The sequence below is a fragment of the Pantherophis guttatus genome, chromosome 2 (genome assembly GCF_059756535.1).
Source record: "Pantherophis guttatus breed Tessera chromosome 2, ASM5975653v1, whole genome shotgun sequence".
Taxonomy (NCBI): Eukaryota; Metazoa; Chordata; class Lepidosauria; order Squamata; family Colubridae; genus Pantherophis; species Pantherophis guttatus.
The window spans coordinates 104,581,700-104,598,764 of NC_142064.1; the positions used below are offsets into that span (position 1 = coordinate 104,581,700).

A 17,065-nucleotide genomic window follows, 5' to 3' on the forward strand; every position below is an offset into this window, starting at 1 on the left:
GGGTGAAATGCTCCCAGTTCGGACCAGATCGCCCGATCCGGTAGCAATAACGGCGGGTGGTTCGGAGAACCGGTAGCAAAAATCCCTGCCCACCCACCCCCCATGCCCAGCTGAGCTGCGCAATCATCAGAGGCTTTTTTTTTAACTATTAAAAGTATAAAAGTTTTTTAAAAAAGCCTCTGATGATTGCGCGGCTCAGCTGGGATCGTCAGAGCCTTTTAAAAGCATTTTTTATAACCTCTTCGCCAAAGAGGTAGAAAAAATGCTTTTAAAAGTAAAAAAAAAAAGTTGGCCATGCCCACCCAGTCACATTACCTCCCCACCAAGCCACACCCACAGAACCGGTAGTAATAAATTTTACATTTCACCACTGCCCTTGTGTATGTGATTGTATATCACATACAATCACTGACAGAGAGATCTTATAAGATTTGGGGAGCAAGTTGGTGACCCTCTTCTGGAATGTGATCTGGTTTCTTATCTGCTGGGGAAGAGAGAGAGAAATGGGAGCATGCCATGGCAGACTTCCCACCCTGGTTGTCCTGTCACCTTACTTGAAGGTCAAGAGGCATCCTCTTGGTATTACTGCTGATCCATAATCATGGGTCATCATGGTTAATAATTACTGTAAGCACCTTCCAGTTTCTAGTGATTATAAAGCAACACTGCTGCAATTAGAATATTTGTTTGTAATCCCCTCCTGGAAAATCCTCAGTCTCATAATGATCACTACTTCTAAAAACCAATGTATAGATTAAAAGTTCAACAAAATGTCAGCCATAATTATCAGAGGCAGAAAAATCTTTTTTCCAAATAAGACTGTAAGATGAAAGGGGGAAGATAGATTTATAAAATTATGCGCAGTGTCAGATAAATTACATCCATTTCTGTCTGTTATCCAATGAAGCTGATTTGTACCAAAAAAAAATCTTAGTGCAATGCAATGCCTTGCAGCCAAAAGAGTCAAAAAGAGCTTAAGAACACACTGGTTGCAAATGTAGCCATTAGAACATAGAATAATAGAGTAGGAAGAGACCTTGGAGGTCTTCTAATCTAATCCAACCCCCTGCTCAAGCAGGAAACCCTATGCCATTTCAGACAAACAGTTGTCTAGTCTCTTTTTGAAAACCTCCATTGATGGAGCACCCACATCTTCTGAAGGGAAGCTATTTCATTGGTTGATTCCTCTAACCGTTATTATTTTTCTCCTTAATTCTAGGTTGCTTTTTTCCATGGTTAGTTTCCATCCATTGTTTCTTGTCTTGCCTTGCCAGCAATTGTCTGCAATCCATTAAAGCAGCTGTATCTTTTCTCAGCATCACATTGCTGCCCTCCACAGCTGCTTTACGATCACAGGAAACAACTTATTTGGTTGAAGGAATTGCAGAGAAGTGCTGTATTTGCAGCTTTAAATAGTCCAAAATACCTTTTTGCCTTGAAATTCAAAGTATTCCACAGCTGCATAATTTACATAACTTACTTTTCCCAGAAAGCATTACTAGATTAAGTCTGTAAAAATAATTGGTTTAAACCTGGAAAATAAGAATACCAACCATCACCACTGTTGTTGTTATTTGTCACATTATCTGTTACATTCAGTATCTCAAGTAATTAGCTGAAAATTGTGAGAAGGCTAGATTTTAGATCACATTGGTTAATCTAAAGCAAAGTTTTTTTCCCACATGCTCTGAATTTTAGTTTAGCTGACAAATGTTGACACAACTGGTAGGTCTGCTGTAATTTAAAAAAAAGAAGAAATTGAATGCACATGTTTCTTCAGATTGCTCTTTATGGTAGATGGGGATACATATCTACTTAGAACATTCAATTTAGCTTGTTGTACAGAATAAAGTTTCTGTATTACTTTTTCTTCAGCTAGACTAATTAGGTAGAGAAGCTGTGTTCAACTATTATTCACAGAGATACATTTCCAGTGAAATATTCTTGAGAATCTGAGAATGAAACAAAAAGAAATAAAAGCTTCTCTACCGATACTGTCTTAAGAAGTTAAGATAAGTACACACAACTCTGCAGTCAGAAAAAGAACTTGCTGTATATTTGCAGCAAGTACAAAGTTATAGCCGTGCTTTGTGGAACAAGTAAAGAGAACTTGGAACATATGGAAGTGGCCATATTTCAGCTCTTAAGAAAAGATGATGTGATTATATCAAATCAGTTCTGTGCAGTTGGAATTCAGACATAACTTTTAGATCCTTACAAAGGAAAAAGCACTGGTTCCCGAGACAAAGCATAGGAAACTATGCTGAACAGGTGGCTAGAAATGAACAGAGTGGATTCAACTGTACCTTCAAGAAGACGAAAAGAGTTGTAAGAGTTGGTGACTTGCTACTATGAGAAAAAGAAACTAGAAATAATATATATTGGCCAGATCTGCTGGCTTTGTCTGTGTGCTGTTTCCCAGAAGGGAAACAGATTCATCAAGTAGACCTTTCAAAGAATCTATGGAGTCTCTCAGTCATCCAGGTCATGGTTGTCACAAAGGTGCTTTTTTCAAAAAGCAACTGGGTTTTTCTCTGTTTTTTTCTTGAAGACATTTCATCCAAGAAGCATCCTCAGTTCTGCCTGAATGCTGGGGAATGGAAACATTTATATTCCATGTAGTCATCTGGTTGTTAGCACTTTGAAGGTCATGGTAAAAGAGGCCATCTATGTTAATATTGAACAGTCCTCTCTCAACAGAGGCAGAGGGATACAACACTACTTATCTCCTGTTTACAACACAGTCCTTTCAGCATTTCCAAAAAGATTCCACACCCATTTGCACTCTGATTCAGGTGACTTTGAAGACATAGATAAACCCCCAGCATTCAGGCAGAACTGAGGATGTTTTTTGGATAAGAAGTGAAACATCTTCAAGAAAAAACAAAGTCCAGATACCTTTTGAAAAGAGCACCTTTGGGATTGAGTCACAAGGTAGTAGACTCAGTAATTACCCCAATTTCCCTTGGAAGACAAGAGCTGCAAAACACAGTCATTTTAGGACATTCCTGACATTGTTTTACTTCAAAAGGATAGAGGAAAGTATGTGAGGTTTAACTATTCTTGACTCAACTGTAATTAATTTAGTTAAATGTGACCATTTAATATTGTAATTTTTGGTCCACTAAAGCTCAGCATAATCATATGTGTAGGTTAGATTTATAAAAGGCCAATTTTAATAAATCTATAGTCATGATTAACAGGGTAGATTGTAGAAATTACTAATAAGGAGCTGAAAATGGGTAGAATTTCCTAAATAGGTCATTTTAAAAGCAGAATTGCAAACAATTCCATGGTACCCAATGCCCTGCTCATAAAAGGAATGCAAATTAAATCATCCCTGAAACGAATTTGCAACTTTATTGGTTAATTAGTTCTACTGTCAAACTTCAGTTAGAACATTTTTTGAAAATCCAAACTTCTGTATGATCTCTTTCCAGATATCTGCGTGATATTGATATAGCCTCCCGACCCATGAACATTTTTCTCAAAGCTATCTATTCCTATCTCTTGCAATTTCTTTTTATAAATTTGATTTCTGCCCCAGTTTCTTCGAATTTTTCTTAGAATTGGACACAGTGCTTGAGGTGAGGCCTGACCAAAGTAGAATAAAGTGAAACAATTATTTCCTGTGATTTGAAAAACTATACTTTTCTTGATGCAGTCTAAAATGAGTTTAACATTTTTGCAGCCACATCACACTGCTGACACATATTCAGTTAGTAATCAACTACTATTCCAAGATCTTTTTCACAAGTACTTTTCCTTAATGAGATATCACTCAGACTATATTGGTTCGTTTGATTTCTGTTTCCTAAATGCATAACTTTGCATTTGTTAAATTTCATCCTTTTAAATTTTCATCACCTTCTTCTGAATTCCTCTCTTCTAAGATATTAGTTATTCCTCTCAATTTTGAAACAACTACAAATTTGATAAGTCTTCTATATCATGGTTATGATGATATAACAATTTAGATTGAACATATTATTTTACATATTGAAATGTTGACAAGTGCAGGGCCCAGGATTTAAGTGTATAGTCAGTATTAACTACAGTTTGACAGTGAACTACTGATTAGCTATTTACAGTGATCTTTTTCCTGTATCTGGGGGTGCTGTATCTGATCTCATTGTCTCTTTTCTCATACTCTGGGTGAACAGAGTAAATACAGTAGCTATTGTGAATGAACTTCATGAGTTCTTGAGTATTTTGTGGGTCCATACTTTGAGTATGAGAAATGCTTGTATATATACACTTGGATGATGCCCAAAGATTCCACATTCTGTTAAGGCAGAATCTCCTAAACTGTGAGATGTACCTCTCTTGTAGAGTCCAGAGGAGATTTGAAGAACATTTTAGTTGCGTAGGTAAAATAAATCTACCTTTCCCAAAGTTTCATTGTATCATTTTCATTGTTCATTTGTGTTCATTTTGGTGTTTACATATTTAGGGGAAATGTGTACTTTAAGATTATACTAAAGGGAGGTGCAAAAGGTTTAGGAACCCTATTTTAAGGCAAACAGAAAGTCTATCCTTCCATCCCCAAGAACAGTAGTTTTGACATTATTTAAAGAAACTCTTCTAATTACCTTTCAGGTTTTGTGACTGTGTGTTTATGTGTGTAAATATGTCAGAGAGATGTATTCAAATCCTTTTATATAGCTTGCGGGCAATATGTAAAAGGTTTCACTCACCTGACTCATTTCAAACTTCATATTTCTTGGCCATCGTTGGTGGGTAATATTACTAATTTCTTAAGTAATGTACTTCTGGGAAAGCAGTGCAGCTTACTATGCTCAGACTTCATGCAACAATAAAACTAAGAAATCCCAAGTCTATAAAACAAACTAGAACAAAAAAGGTCCTTTGGCTAAAAATATAGTATTGTCAGTCAAACTTCAAAGACATTGAAGTATCATACAGAAAAGATACAATAGCTCACCAAGCAAAATTCTTAACACTTGGATTATTGTGATGGGTCTTTAATGGTAAGTATCAAAATGTACTGTCCAAGTGATTACTCAGTAAGTGTGATTATTTTTTAAAACTTTGGGTAATAATGCTTCAAATGGCAACACAATTGACAATTCTAGAAGCCAAATAATGAATTGAGACTTTTGCATCATTTCAAGGGCTACACCACTTATAACTCATTATAATAATTAAGCAAGGAAATTAGTAAAACAAGAACTACTGAAGCTAAACTCGGTTCAGAAATAGCTGCTTTTAGCAAACAACTGAAGTTGGTGAAACATACCCCAAGAGCTGTTAAGATCCAATATAGAAAAAAGTGCTTCAGATCAGACATGGCCATAGATTTTTCAGTTTAAGCATTATGGAGGTCCTTCATCTTTCTTTGGTTTAGTTACATTTAAAAGTGTGGAAGTTGTTTTGGTGGGTAATACAATGTCAGCAAAGAACTTTTAAGAATCTTACAGTCGACAATAGATTTAAGCAAATCTGCTCATCATTTCTGACAGTTTTTCTTAAAAGATTGTGATGTTTCTCTGCACAAAAGTTATATTTTTAAGAATGATTGAATTGGTGTGTTTAAAATGTTTGTATTTTTCCTTGAGATCACATATGTATTCATACACATAATATATAGACATGGAACTGTTTTGTTTGTTTCTGTTTTTATTTGTCTTCCTTTTTAATTCTTCAGTTTTTTTGTCTTAATGTTTCTCTGTGCAGTTTGTTTTTAAATTAGGGAGTTATAATAAATTGTGAATTCATTTCCTTTTGAACTAGCAATTTTTCAGACAGACAGAAGCAATTTATTTATTTACTTATTCAATTTCTATAGACACCCATCTCAGCAAACAAATCTGAGTTACTCACAATTGATATGTACCATAATCAAACCAGTATACTATTAAAAATAGATATACCATATCAGTGTAGTGGTTAAGGAGTTGGACTAGGAGTAGGGAGATTCCAGTCCAGCCTCAGCCATGGAAGCTGGCTAAATTACTTTATGCCAGTCTATCTTCTTCAGTCAATCCTGCTTTACAGAGATATTATGTGGGAAATAATAGGATACAACACAATATACAGCACCTTAAATTCCTGTAGAAAACATGAGAAATAAATCTAATAAATGAATAATAAATTTAACAAACAACTGAAAGAGAAGAAAATGCTTCTGACTTTTTAACTCAGAAATCTCATCTATTCCTTCTAATACCTCAATTTCACTAATTGAGAGGCATCCCAGTAAAACAATTCAGAAATTATAATAGGTATCATCATTCAGAATTCTTAACAGTAAGTGTCTGATTATTAGACACTGGAACAGCTTTCCTCTAGAAGTTATGGGTGCTCCATCTCTGGAGGTTTCCAAGAAGAAATTGAACAAACATTTGTCCTGAATGGTATAGAGTCTCCTGTTCAAGCAGGGGTTGGACTAGAAGATCTCCAAGGTCCCTTCCAACTCTGTTATTCTATGTTGTATAATTACTTTTAGCATCATCAGTGTAGTGTAATTTGTACTCTTATTTAAGAGAGCTGATGGAGAAACAGGTTCAGCAAAAAAAAAAACCTCAAAATGTTTGGAATAATACATTGATCATGGCATAAATGTTTATAGAGATTTTTGTTCCACTTATACAGATGCAGAGTATTAACTTAAGATAGGAACTTACACACATATAGCTTGTTGGGGGTTGGGAAAATGATGTTCCATGTAACTGATGAAGTGTACTATAGTCAACATCATTCTTTGTCAGTTTTCCTGTCACAGATTACATACCTCCCTGTTGTAAAGACATCTATACTTCCAGAAAATATCTATTCAGCAGTAATAGATATGAGAAGGAAAACAAGATTTTTGAACTACATCATCCTTTATTCAAAAATTCATGCAGATCATAATTTTCATGTTATATTTTTAAAAAGAAATTGTCATGCGTGGTTATTTTCATATTATAGTATGTTTGTTTCTGAAATGACTAATTTCAAAAGCAGGACATGAAAATCAATGTTTAGGCAGAAAGAGTACAGCTGCAAACAATATTGCTTTTTGTTAAAGGCTGTAGAAATGTACTGTTAATTAAACAACAATTGGTGATTTTTCCTTGGTTGTTCACATTTTTGATAGGCTACCAAAGCATTATCTTTTAATGGCACTAAAAAAAAGGTTAGTTTTCAACCTGGTTGTCCAATTGTTTCTCTAGCTTTCTATGATTTGAATTGGAGATGAACTTGTTTGATTGCTTACCTACATGGTACCTTTTTGTCATTATATTCTAATGCTGACATTCTTGTCTTTATGTCTATGCATTCTTCAGCTTTGAGGATAACAGACCCTTCATCAAGTAAGAATGACCTGAATGACTGATAAATTCTATTTATCAGTGTGTTCTCATAAACTGGCTGTCAGATCAGTATTTAAAAATCATTACAGCTTCTGTCATTCACCTTTGAGAGAGGCAGAAGAGCAAACTGTGAGGGAAAAACTGTAAGGCCTAAAGTTTTATGCTGTATCTATCTTGATTGGCAATTACTTGGACATCTTATTCAATACTATTTATTATAGCTTTGAGATACCTTCTCCATTATATCCAGGACATTTATTGTGTTTTAGTTTATACTGGCTGATGCAGGTGATTGGCGGGTTTCTTTTTAAATGCAGGAGTCCGAATGCTCTTTATTTAATGTGAAAAAAGGATCCTAAACTGACAACTTAAAGATACACAGAAATAAATAATCAAAAGTATTTAAATCTATTTACATTTTTTGAAAACTGAAGACTAATAACACCCCTGTGGTTAGAACAGCTGAATGTTAAGAGACACAGCAAAATATTAATTATGGGCCTTAGATAATGCACCGCACTACCACCCCAAATCCTGCAATCAGTGGTATTATCTTTGCAAGTGCTGCTACTTTACAGTGGACTTTCAGTTTGTTCTTCTGGTGAAGAGTCATTTATGTTCATTTATTTTGTCTCATTCTCTTCATTGTCATTCTTTTACAAAATTATGAGATGCAATCTATTACACTGGGTTGTGATTACTGTATAGAGTCCAAATCTTAATTATGTATAATTATTAGCCAGTGTTAAAATATACCAGTTTATAACAAAATATTATCAGCTGCACCTTTTACATGCATCAGTTTTACAAACAGACACACAACATGGAGAAAATCTTTAATAATGTACTTCCTGCTTGATGTACATCTGTTACTGATTTGATTATACACTTCCTAAATCAATCATCTGTCCCTCCTGCATTTAACAAAAGATTAAGAGGAAGATTTTCTACTATATGTTTTTAGGAACAATAGCAGCCTCAAAGGAAAAAAAAACCATTTAAAAGAGTTGTTGAATAATTGTAGTGCTTTTTGGTAGGGGATGAGATGAATAAGCTATTAGAAGTTCTGGTGTGTCTTAATTCCTACAGCAGATTTTCCTCTTTGCAGGTGGTTGCCTCATTATGCCAGCAGAAACCTCTACCACTACCATTATTCCAGTGGTAGTTGGGTAAATGGAATGTGTTTAGTTTGGGACCATGGATTCCAGAAGTCAGTGGAAATGCTTATTTTAAAAAAAGATTGATTAATAGGGAAAGTGCAGCAAAAAAGGAAAAAGCTACTTCCTCAGCTTCTACCTTGGCTGATCTAAGTAGTCCTAGGGAAATGTTCATTTCTCTGATAAGGATTTTTTCCAGTAGCATTGATGGGACAAGATCCTTAAAATATAGATTCAGCTAACACTTCTTTCAATAATTCTATTCCATTGTTGCTCTTATATTTTGGAGGAAGAGCTAAAGTTGAAAATATTTGTCTAACTTTGGAATGTCTATTGTGGTTCCCTGGGCACATTTCTTGATCCTGCCAAACTCCCACCCCTATTTGACAGTTCATATGTATTCTTAGTTTATTTACCAGAATGCCTCGGGTCATGTATGATTTTGTTAGAACATACAAATGGGGAATGAGGATAGCATTGTCACCAGTTTGCCTTCTAAATGTATAAATGCTTTGAAAATAACTGTGCCCACTGTAACAGTCATTCGGTGAATTGACAAGACCTCCCTGTGAAAGGATCCATCACATGTTCTCAAAATTCCATATTTTCTCACCAAAACAAATGTGTATTTAGCCTTGATCCACGTCAACTTCTAAATTCATAATGATTGTCATGTGCACTAGGAAATTCCTGATTCACAATTCATTTTCTTAGCAAATGTATTATATGGCCTAGCTGACCTTGTTCATACTAGTTCAAAAAGATTTCCAAGATTGGATTTGGCTAGTACTTAGGTCAAAGAAGAGGAGCAGTAGCAGGAGATGCTATCAAGCACTTCTATGCTGTTACCCAGAAAACTATAGGAATGTGCCCATGAAGTCTCTCAAAGAGTGATTTTTATAAGCAATTCTTATCTCTCCTAAAAACTGACAAATCAAAAGAACTATATTTTTTATAAAAATAATCAAAATAAGATTAGGAATCATTTTGTTGTATCATTATGTTTCATGCATTTTTAAAATAGAATAGAATTCTTTATTGGCTGTGTGTGATTGGACACACAAGGGATTTGTCTTTGGTGCATATGCTCTCAGTGTACATTAAAAAATACATTCATCAAGAACTAATAACATATCTTCATCATTATAGCATGTTGCACTATTTAGCTTCTTCTAATTCATTTACTTAATTACAAATTATTATACTTATTCATTCTTTTTATCCTACATTTATCCTTTTCAGTAATACATCAAAATCACTTTAGATGATCAGCCACCTTAACCCTTAGAATATATACACTACATTGTTGCTTTGCAGTACCTAAAATTCAGCTAATCAGATTAGTACTTTATTTCAGTCATTGATCTGCCTTAAATGACATAAGGCATAGAAACTCAGTTATGTAAGATTAAAAAATGAACACGATATATAAATGGAATAAAGAAAGATAAATTGAAGATAGCAATAATGGGTGGTTTTTTTTTTAAATTCAAATAAACCAGTTAGATCTCTGAGACTATTAGCAATAAATCTTCAACAGACAACACATGGATTCCCAGAAATTTTAAATTATTTTTATACACTGCACACTGGCAGTGGAGCAACACATTACCATTCATGTAGTCTAATATGTCATCAGGAAGGTAAAATACAAAACAGTAAAATGATATCTAATTTCTAACAGGGAGACCAGTTTGAAGGCTCATTCAAATATCCTCTCTAACTGCAACTGGAAAATGCCTTACTAATCATTCTCTAAGGACACGACCCTGTGATAGAGCTTTCGTCTCAACCCAAGTTAATCTGCAGTTCGTCCATGCTGTAAATGGGGGTTCCCAACAAAGCTGGAGAAGGCAGGAAGCCTTCATCCATCTCATGGAGGAGGTTTGATAGATGGTTAAGCCTGTGAGTCTAACCATTTGTCAAAACCCACATCCTCTACTGAGGAAAGCATTAGGGAAAGCAGTTGGTGATGTCACTCCCCCATCAGGAATTCTACGGATCATTTTCCTTAATTTATTCCCTATTAAAGCTAAAGAGGCAGAAAGAGCTAGACTGTTGAGACAGAATAAGTGATGCTGGAATATTTTGTGCCATCTCATTGTCTGTCTATCTCCAGTACCCTATATACTGGGAACCATGTACCCAAGCAGTTGGTAGATTTCCCATCAATAAATGGGTTCAAGAGAAGCCTAGCTAGTAGTGCCTTAAGTCTGGTTTCCTGCATTGGACTTAATGATCTAAATCCTCCCTATTCTACGATTTTGTGAAGAGGAAATAATCTAAATTTGTTACTACAAGAACACAAATAGTCAACCAACAAAATAATCTAAGAGCCTTGGTGGCACAGCAGACTAAAGCACTGTTAAGTAACACCAGCTGCCTGCAATTACTACAAGTTCAAACCTCACCAGGCTCAAGGTTGACTCAGCCTTCCATCCTTTCGAGGTAGGTAAAATGAGGACCCGGTTTGTGGCGGCAATAAGCTGACTTTGTATAAAAAAGAACACCACTTAGGGGGCCCCGAAAGCCCTACTAAGCAGGTATATACAAAAGTATGAAGGCTATTGCTTAATGCATTGTAAGCCACCCTGAGTCTCCGGAAAAGGGCAGCATATAAATCGAACCAACAAATAAATAAATAAATATTCAGATTTAAATCTTTATGCACAGATTATTAGTCTGGCTAAAATACATATGCTGTTGGAGGACTATGGTCCTGCTCCTTCATTGCTACATATTATGCAGCCCTTGATCTGTTCTTTTCTATTAGAAATTCACAGATCAGCTAACTACTATTTTGCTTTTCTGGGATCTTCTTTTCCATGTAATATATGAGCTTCTCTTTCTCCTATTCACTAGTTACAAACAGATCTCTTCCTTTCAACAAAAAATATGAAATTCATGAAATGTTTATAGATCTAGGAACTTTGATCTGTGACCCTTAACCGTTTCTGAAAATTGTGTGAATCTGGGAGCTTCATGTAAGGCTGTAAGCATTTTACATTCTGTTAGCCTTACCAGGTAGATTAGACAGAAAACACGACATGATCAGCTAATTCTACTGAATTGTAAGGTTAAAGATATTAACATAATCTTGCAAGTTTGAAAGTACAATTCTCCCTCCATCTCTTCTACCGCCAAGATATTAGAAAAGATCTCTTCTAAACTCTAGCCTGCCTACTATCCAGTTTTGGACTATGCCATCTCTTATTTGACCACTTCCTAAGCAGCAGTTCTGGGCCCAACCCCCCAAGGTCTATCTCCTGCAAATTGTGCCTATTTTTGCTTTAATAGGATCAAAATATTTGACTCTATTTTTCTGTGATTTCTGTTTCTAATTGTCTTTTCTAACAGTCTCATTCACAGTTGTTATCTTGGTTGTGATTCTGACAAAGCTTGCAAACTATGATGATTATCAAAGTGGAATATGCAGACTGTGTTTACATCAGAGAAACTTTTTTTTTATAAAATCAGGAGAATTAGAGTACAGTTTATTCTCAGATATGAAACCAGGATTTATAATTAGTTTGCAGGCCCAGGGCATAGGTGAAAGAAGATTTTTAACATAATAAAAGAGGTTTGAACAATTTCTTTCTATCTCCCTATTGCCTTGTGAATAGTTGATACTGATTGTCATATGAATAAATTTATACTTCTAAGCAAATTGTGCAAACTTTCCCCCCATGAACAGTGAAGCATTATCTGTTATTAATTTATCAGGGCATTTTTATCTAATTATTATGTTTTCTAAAACAATTGATGAGAGTAAAATTTATAAGATTGGCAGAAGTTGCAGTCTGAGAATGATGGAATTACAGTTAATCAACTAAATGCTTCTGGCCTCTACATTCATAAATATTAAATTGGAGTTAATATTTACTTCAATTCTCTTCCAGATTCCTGGCACTGGAGCAACAATTAGTGAGTTTTTGTTCACTAGAAAAGTTTATTCTTCTGGCAAGAATTGCAACCAGCCAGCCAGCCACAAAAATTTAAAGAATTTGACTTGGCTCCCATGCAGATAGTTTTATACATTCTGTGCATTTAATGATGCTTAATTCATCTTTTCTTCAGTACTTTGAGCCAAACTGCAGCACAACCCCATAACAATTCTGTCAACATAGAGAATTAATATCTGTAATGTTGTACATCTCTCTGCAAAGAACAGGTTAAATCTAGTGGACATGCTGTGTGAATGTCTTGTATGAAGTCTACTATTGCCTGTGGCTCTGAGTCAGCAGAAGTAATATGTTGGAAAAAAAGTGATCAGAAATAGTCTTTGAGGCAGGCACTTCTGCTTCATTTATTCTAAAAGTCATTAAGCTTGAATCAGATAACACTTCCGATTATCACAAAAAAATCTGCTACTATAGCTGTTTTCCAATGATAATATGCAATACAAAGGTAATGTCTTAGAATCTGAAGAAGCCCTTAGCATCTTGTTACTAATTAGGCCAAATCATTTGAATTATATCAGGGGAACCAATGACCTGAGACTTGTGTATAACTGGAATGATTCCAGACCATGGGGAAAAATGCATCCTTGCCTTTTCCATTTTCCATTAGATATTAACTATGTAATCTCAAGCATCTTTGCCTTTTCTGAATCCACCTTGTATACAGTCCATATATTGATAACATTTGAATTGAAAGATATGGAATATTATCTTGCTAGCGTGTGAGCTAAGTGCAATTGATTCATAGTTTGAGCATTCTTTAGTACTGCCCATTTTGAATATAAAGCAATCTTTCCAAGTCTCTTTGTCTTTTCCATACCTGTCTATAAACCACAAGTAAAACCTCATACTATTGTAAGATTGTTCAAAGTTCTGCTGGTATTTCACCAATTCTTGCCATCTTGTTATTAGTGATGTTTTCTCACACTTAACTACACTTTCCAGATTTTCCACTCTTTTTCTAAAAGATCTGGGTCTAGTTCAGGTATAAAACTTTTAACTTTCATATGTATTTATGACTTGGATATTTGTTCTGTATAGTTCTTTTTTATTTTTATAACATCTCCTCTTTAAATCTTTTTTTTCAGTACATCTTTGCCTTTGTTTTTTATTGTACCTATTTTTGCATAAAAGTTTTCCTCCATTGCTGTATTTTTCACAAATAAATCCCATTCAATTGTTAACTTTATTTTCCTTGCACTATTGATTTAGATATAATTTACTGCCTTATCTTGCTGTTCTCAGAAACTCTGTATTTAGTTGGGTAAATTTTCCTCTTGTTTGTTGCCTCTTGCTTTCTCCTGTTCTTCAGCTATATTCAGCCGAACAGCTGATAGCTATTTCACTTTCTTTTGCTTTTCTATTTTGGAATGTTTTTGTTTGCCTTATCCTTAATAATCTCATAAATTTCAGAGCAGAATTCTTTAGGCACCCTATTCATCATGTTAAATCAAATAAATATATTCATAAACACTACATATAAAATACTCCTGAGGTCATATTAGGTTTGACTGATAATTTTGTTTTCTTTTAATGTCAATTCTGCAAGAAGTTCATGATCTAAGCCAGTCAATTTGATGTTAGTAGTTTCTCCATCTTGATTTGCAGTGTATATAATTAATTAATTATGGTGTTGTCCATATGATGATGCCCATGTTTAGTATAATCTATTAGGTTGTTGGAAGAAGGCATTTGTGATAAAAACTGAATTTTCTAGTCACAATTCCATGAGTATATTTCTTTCATTTTATACACCATGGCCAAATATTTTACTTCTCATTATCATTTGATTTCTAACTTTAGCATTCCATTTTCCTACAATTTTTATATTCCGTTGAAATCTTCCATTTCCTTTGTTGTATCTGTGGGTGGAACATAGATTTGGATCACTAATATTGATTGGCTTGCCTTGGACCGGAATCAAGCTCATTCTGTCACTTTGTAGAGTTATATCCAAGCACTGACTTGACACCCTTTGATGGCTTCTTTATTTCTTCTATGATTTTCTTGTCTGAGGCAGAAGATTTGATGGTCTTTGCATATTAAGTGACCTATTACATTGCATTTCTTATCAGTGAGTTCTACAATATCAAACTTCAGTTTTGGCATTTAATGGCATAAGCTTTGTCCAGGTTCATGGCTATAATGATGGTATAAATAATTTGCATTATTGCAAATATCTTTGGTCATATCAGCAGCAAGGTATCTTTTCAGGTTTAATCCAAAAGGAATACCACTCTCCTAATTGCCCTTTTTTCCTATAGCTGTCTGGAAACTTCCTGTCTCTGGGAAATCATCTTCCAATATCATGTTGATATTAACCTAGGTGTTAAATGGACATTTGTTTTCTTGACAGATTACTAAAGTGGATTACTTCTGTCCTCCAGTGGATCATATTTACTCTGATCCCTTGGCAATTATGAGTAAGCCTTTTGGGAGTATACAGCTTCAGCAGTATAAGCTCATAGCCTCATTTATACAAGCTATTTTACCACTAGAAAGCAACAGTCCATGAAGAGGCCAATTTATACAGGCCTCAACATTTTCTGCAGGCTTTTTTGTTCTTTGATGAAAGCAAGCATGCCCACAGATCAAGTTTTTCCTGAGTAAAAATATTGATCCCATTTTCTGAAGACAAAACTGAAATCATTCTTATTTGCAGTAGCAACACAGATTTTTTTTTTAAACTGCAATGTCTGTGATCCTATGGTCACATGGAGAGCACCTATCTTTCATTTCATTTCCTATAGCAATTCTGTTTCCAGTTGGCTTTCCAACAAGCCTCCTAATATCAAAGTTCCTGGGGGAGAAAATTCCACAATCAGTCCTCAAATCTGCAGGATTTAGAAGCAAGAATTTCCAAAACTGCTGCATGATTCAAACTTTCTGACATTCATTAATTTTTAATAAAATGACTGGAGACTTTTCGTTAAATATATTAACTTAGCTTATTTAAGGTATGTAAATGACCTTATAGTTCTTCTGCAAATTTTCTTGTACAAAATTTCGTTCCTGTGTTTGTGGGTTCCTTCTCTCCTTATAAGATATTATCTGCAGGGTAGAAGTTATAATCTCAACATACAGATATAGACATAGACACAGAGAGAGAGAGAGAAGGATATATGCATAACGTTTATTAGACTTTCTATGAGAAAATTTAGAAATATATTCCATCATCATAGTAATATTCTCAGGCATACAGTTTGTAGCTCTGGAAAAACTTCTCATGGCCCATGAAAACTAGTGAGACACCAGGATACTGTTCAAAATAATACAGATTTTTTTCTTTACTTTTCATGATATTTCAGGATAACTATTCCGTGAATAATCAAATATTTATTGATAATCTCCTGATATTTGTCCTGAACTTCCAAACAGAAAATAAAATTAAATTAAAAAAATCAAATTAAATCAAATTAAAAAAAAAAATTATCTTGCATTTTATTTTGCCACAGTGCTTCATTCATTTAATGCATTCTAGAAACATATACGTCTGTCATATTTGGGCTGCAAAAATCTGAACAATCGCTAATTGGCAGCACAGAAGCATAGATGGTATCTAATGGACATCTGAATTTTTGCATAGTTTTATGATTGTTCCACATAATTTCAAACCAGTTCCAGTAATGCTGATTTTTGCATCTGAATTCTCTCACAACTACTTTGTTATCTATAAACAATATATATTTTAAATTGCTTTTGCTGCACCTGCAGTCCTATTGCTCCTATTTCTTTCATTTCTAATTCAATGAAAATATTGAATAACTTTGGTGTTAATCAAACATATTTCAGGTTTCTAAATTGATCTAGTAACTTTTACTGTATAATCAGCTCTGTGCATTTCTATGACTTCTTAGGAAAATACCAAAATTGGTGCATAAAGAAAATTCACCTGGGAACACAGCCAAAAAGAGGCAAAACACAATATTCCTGGTAGTTTACCCACTTTTAGACTCCATGCACCTACTTGCTAATACAGGAATGCTTTGTTTGCTCACTGAAATGACCTACTATAGACTTGAAGTATTCTCCTCTACACAGAATAGAACAGTCCTAAATCAGACTAATCCACAATTTATACACTGCAATCTCCTGTAGTTAAAAAAAAACCTCTTACAAATTATCAGATTAATCTGGGTCAAAATAACTACGATATTCTAAGTCATATAATATTTTGTAACCCAAATTCCACCACCAAGGAAAATGGTAGTTCATTTCCCACTACTACTTTTCTGTCACCATTATTTTCCTGATCTTTTTTCCTTTGGAGACAGTTTTTCTGAAGAATGGAATCGGTGTAAGGTAGGGGTGTCAAACTCGCAGCCCATGGGCTGGTTGCATCACTCCAGTCACTTTGCTCCACGAAGGGGGAAACCATCGCAATATGTCACGTGACAGCAATGTGACAGTGCAGATTGAGTTCCTACACCCGTGGTGTAGGAGCTCAATCTTTCTAAATTCTTCCCAAGAGTATTTAGAGGCCTTTTAAGTACGGCCCTAGAAATTCTTCCTTTTTGTAGTGATAAACACTGAATGCTTGTTTTACTTATTTTTGTGTTATTAATAAGCTTCATATTCTGAACTGTTTTCAATAAGTAGACAAGTATGAATTTAAATAGATAATAAACAG

At 34.6% G+C, this 17,065-nt stretch overlaps 1 protein-coding gene across 50 annotated transcripts in view; it reads left to right on the forward strand.

Moving 5' to 3' along the window:
• The window catches only part of ADGRL3 (adhesion G protein-coupled receptor L3), a 624,693-nt gene that overhangs the window by 506,062 nt on the left and 101,566 nt on the right, over positions 1 to 17,065 (forward strand). For 29 of the 50 annotated variants that reach the window (XM_034411052.3, XM_087888334.1, XM_087888328.1 and 26 more), the window contains one exon: positions 7,293 to 7,319. The exons of the other annotated variants lie outside the window; for them this stretch is intronic. In XM_034411052.3, coding sequence (XP_034266943.1) covers positions 7,293 to 7,319 — 27 coding nt within the window. The remainder of the gene's footprint in view (positions 1 to 7,292; positions 7,320 to 17,065) is intronic. 50 annotated transcript variants of the gene reach the window in all.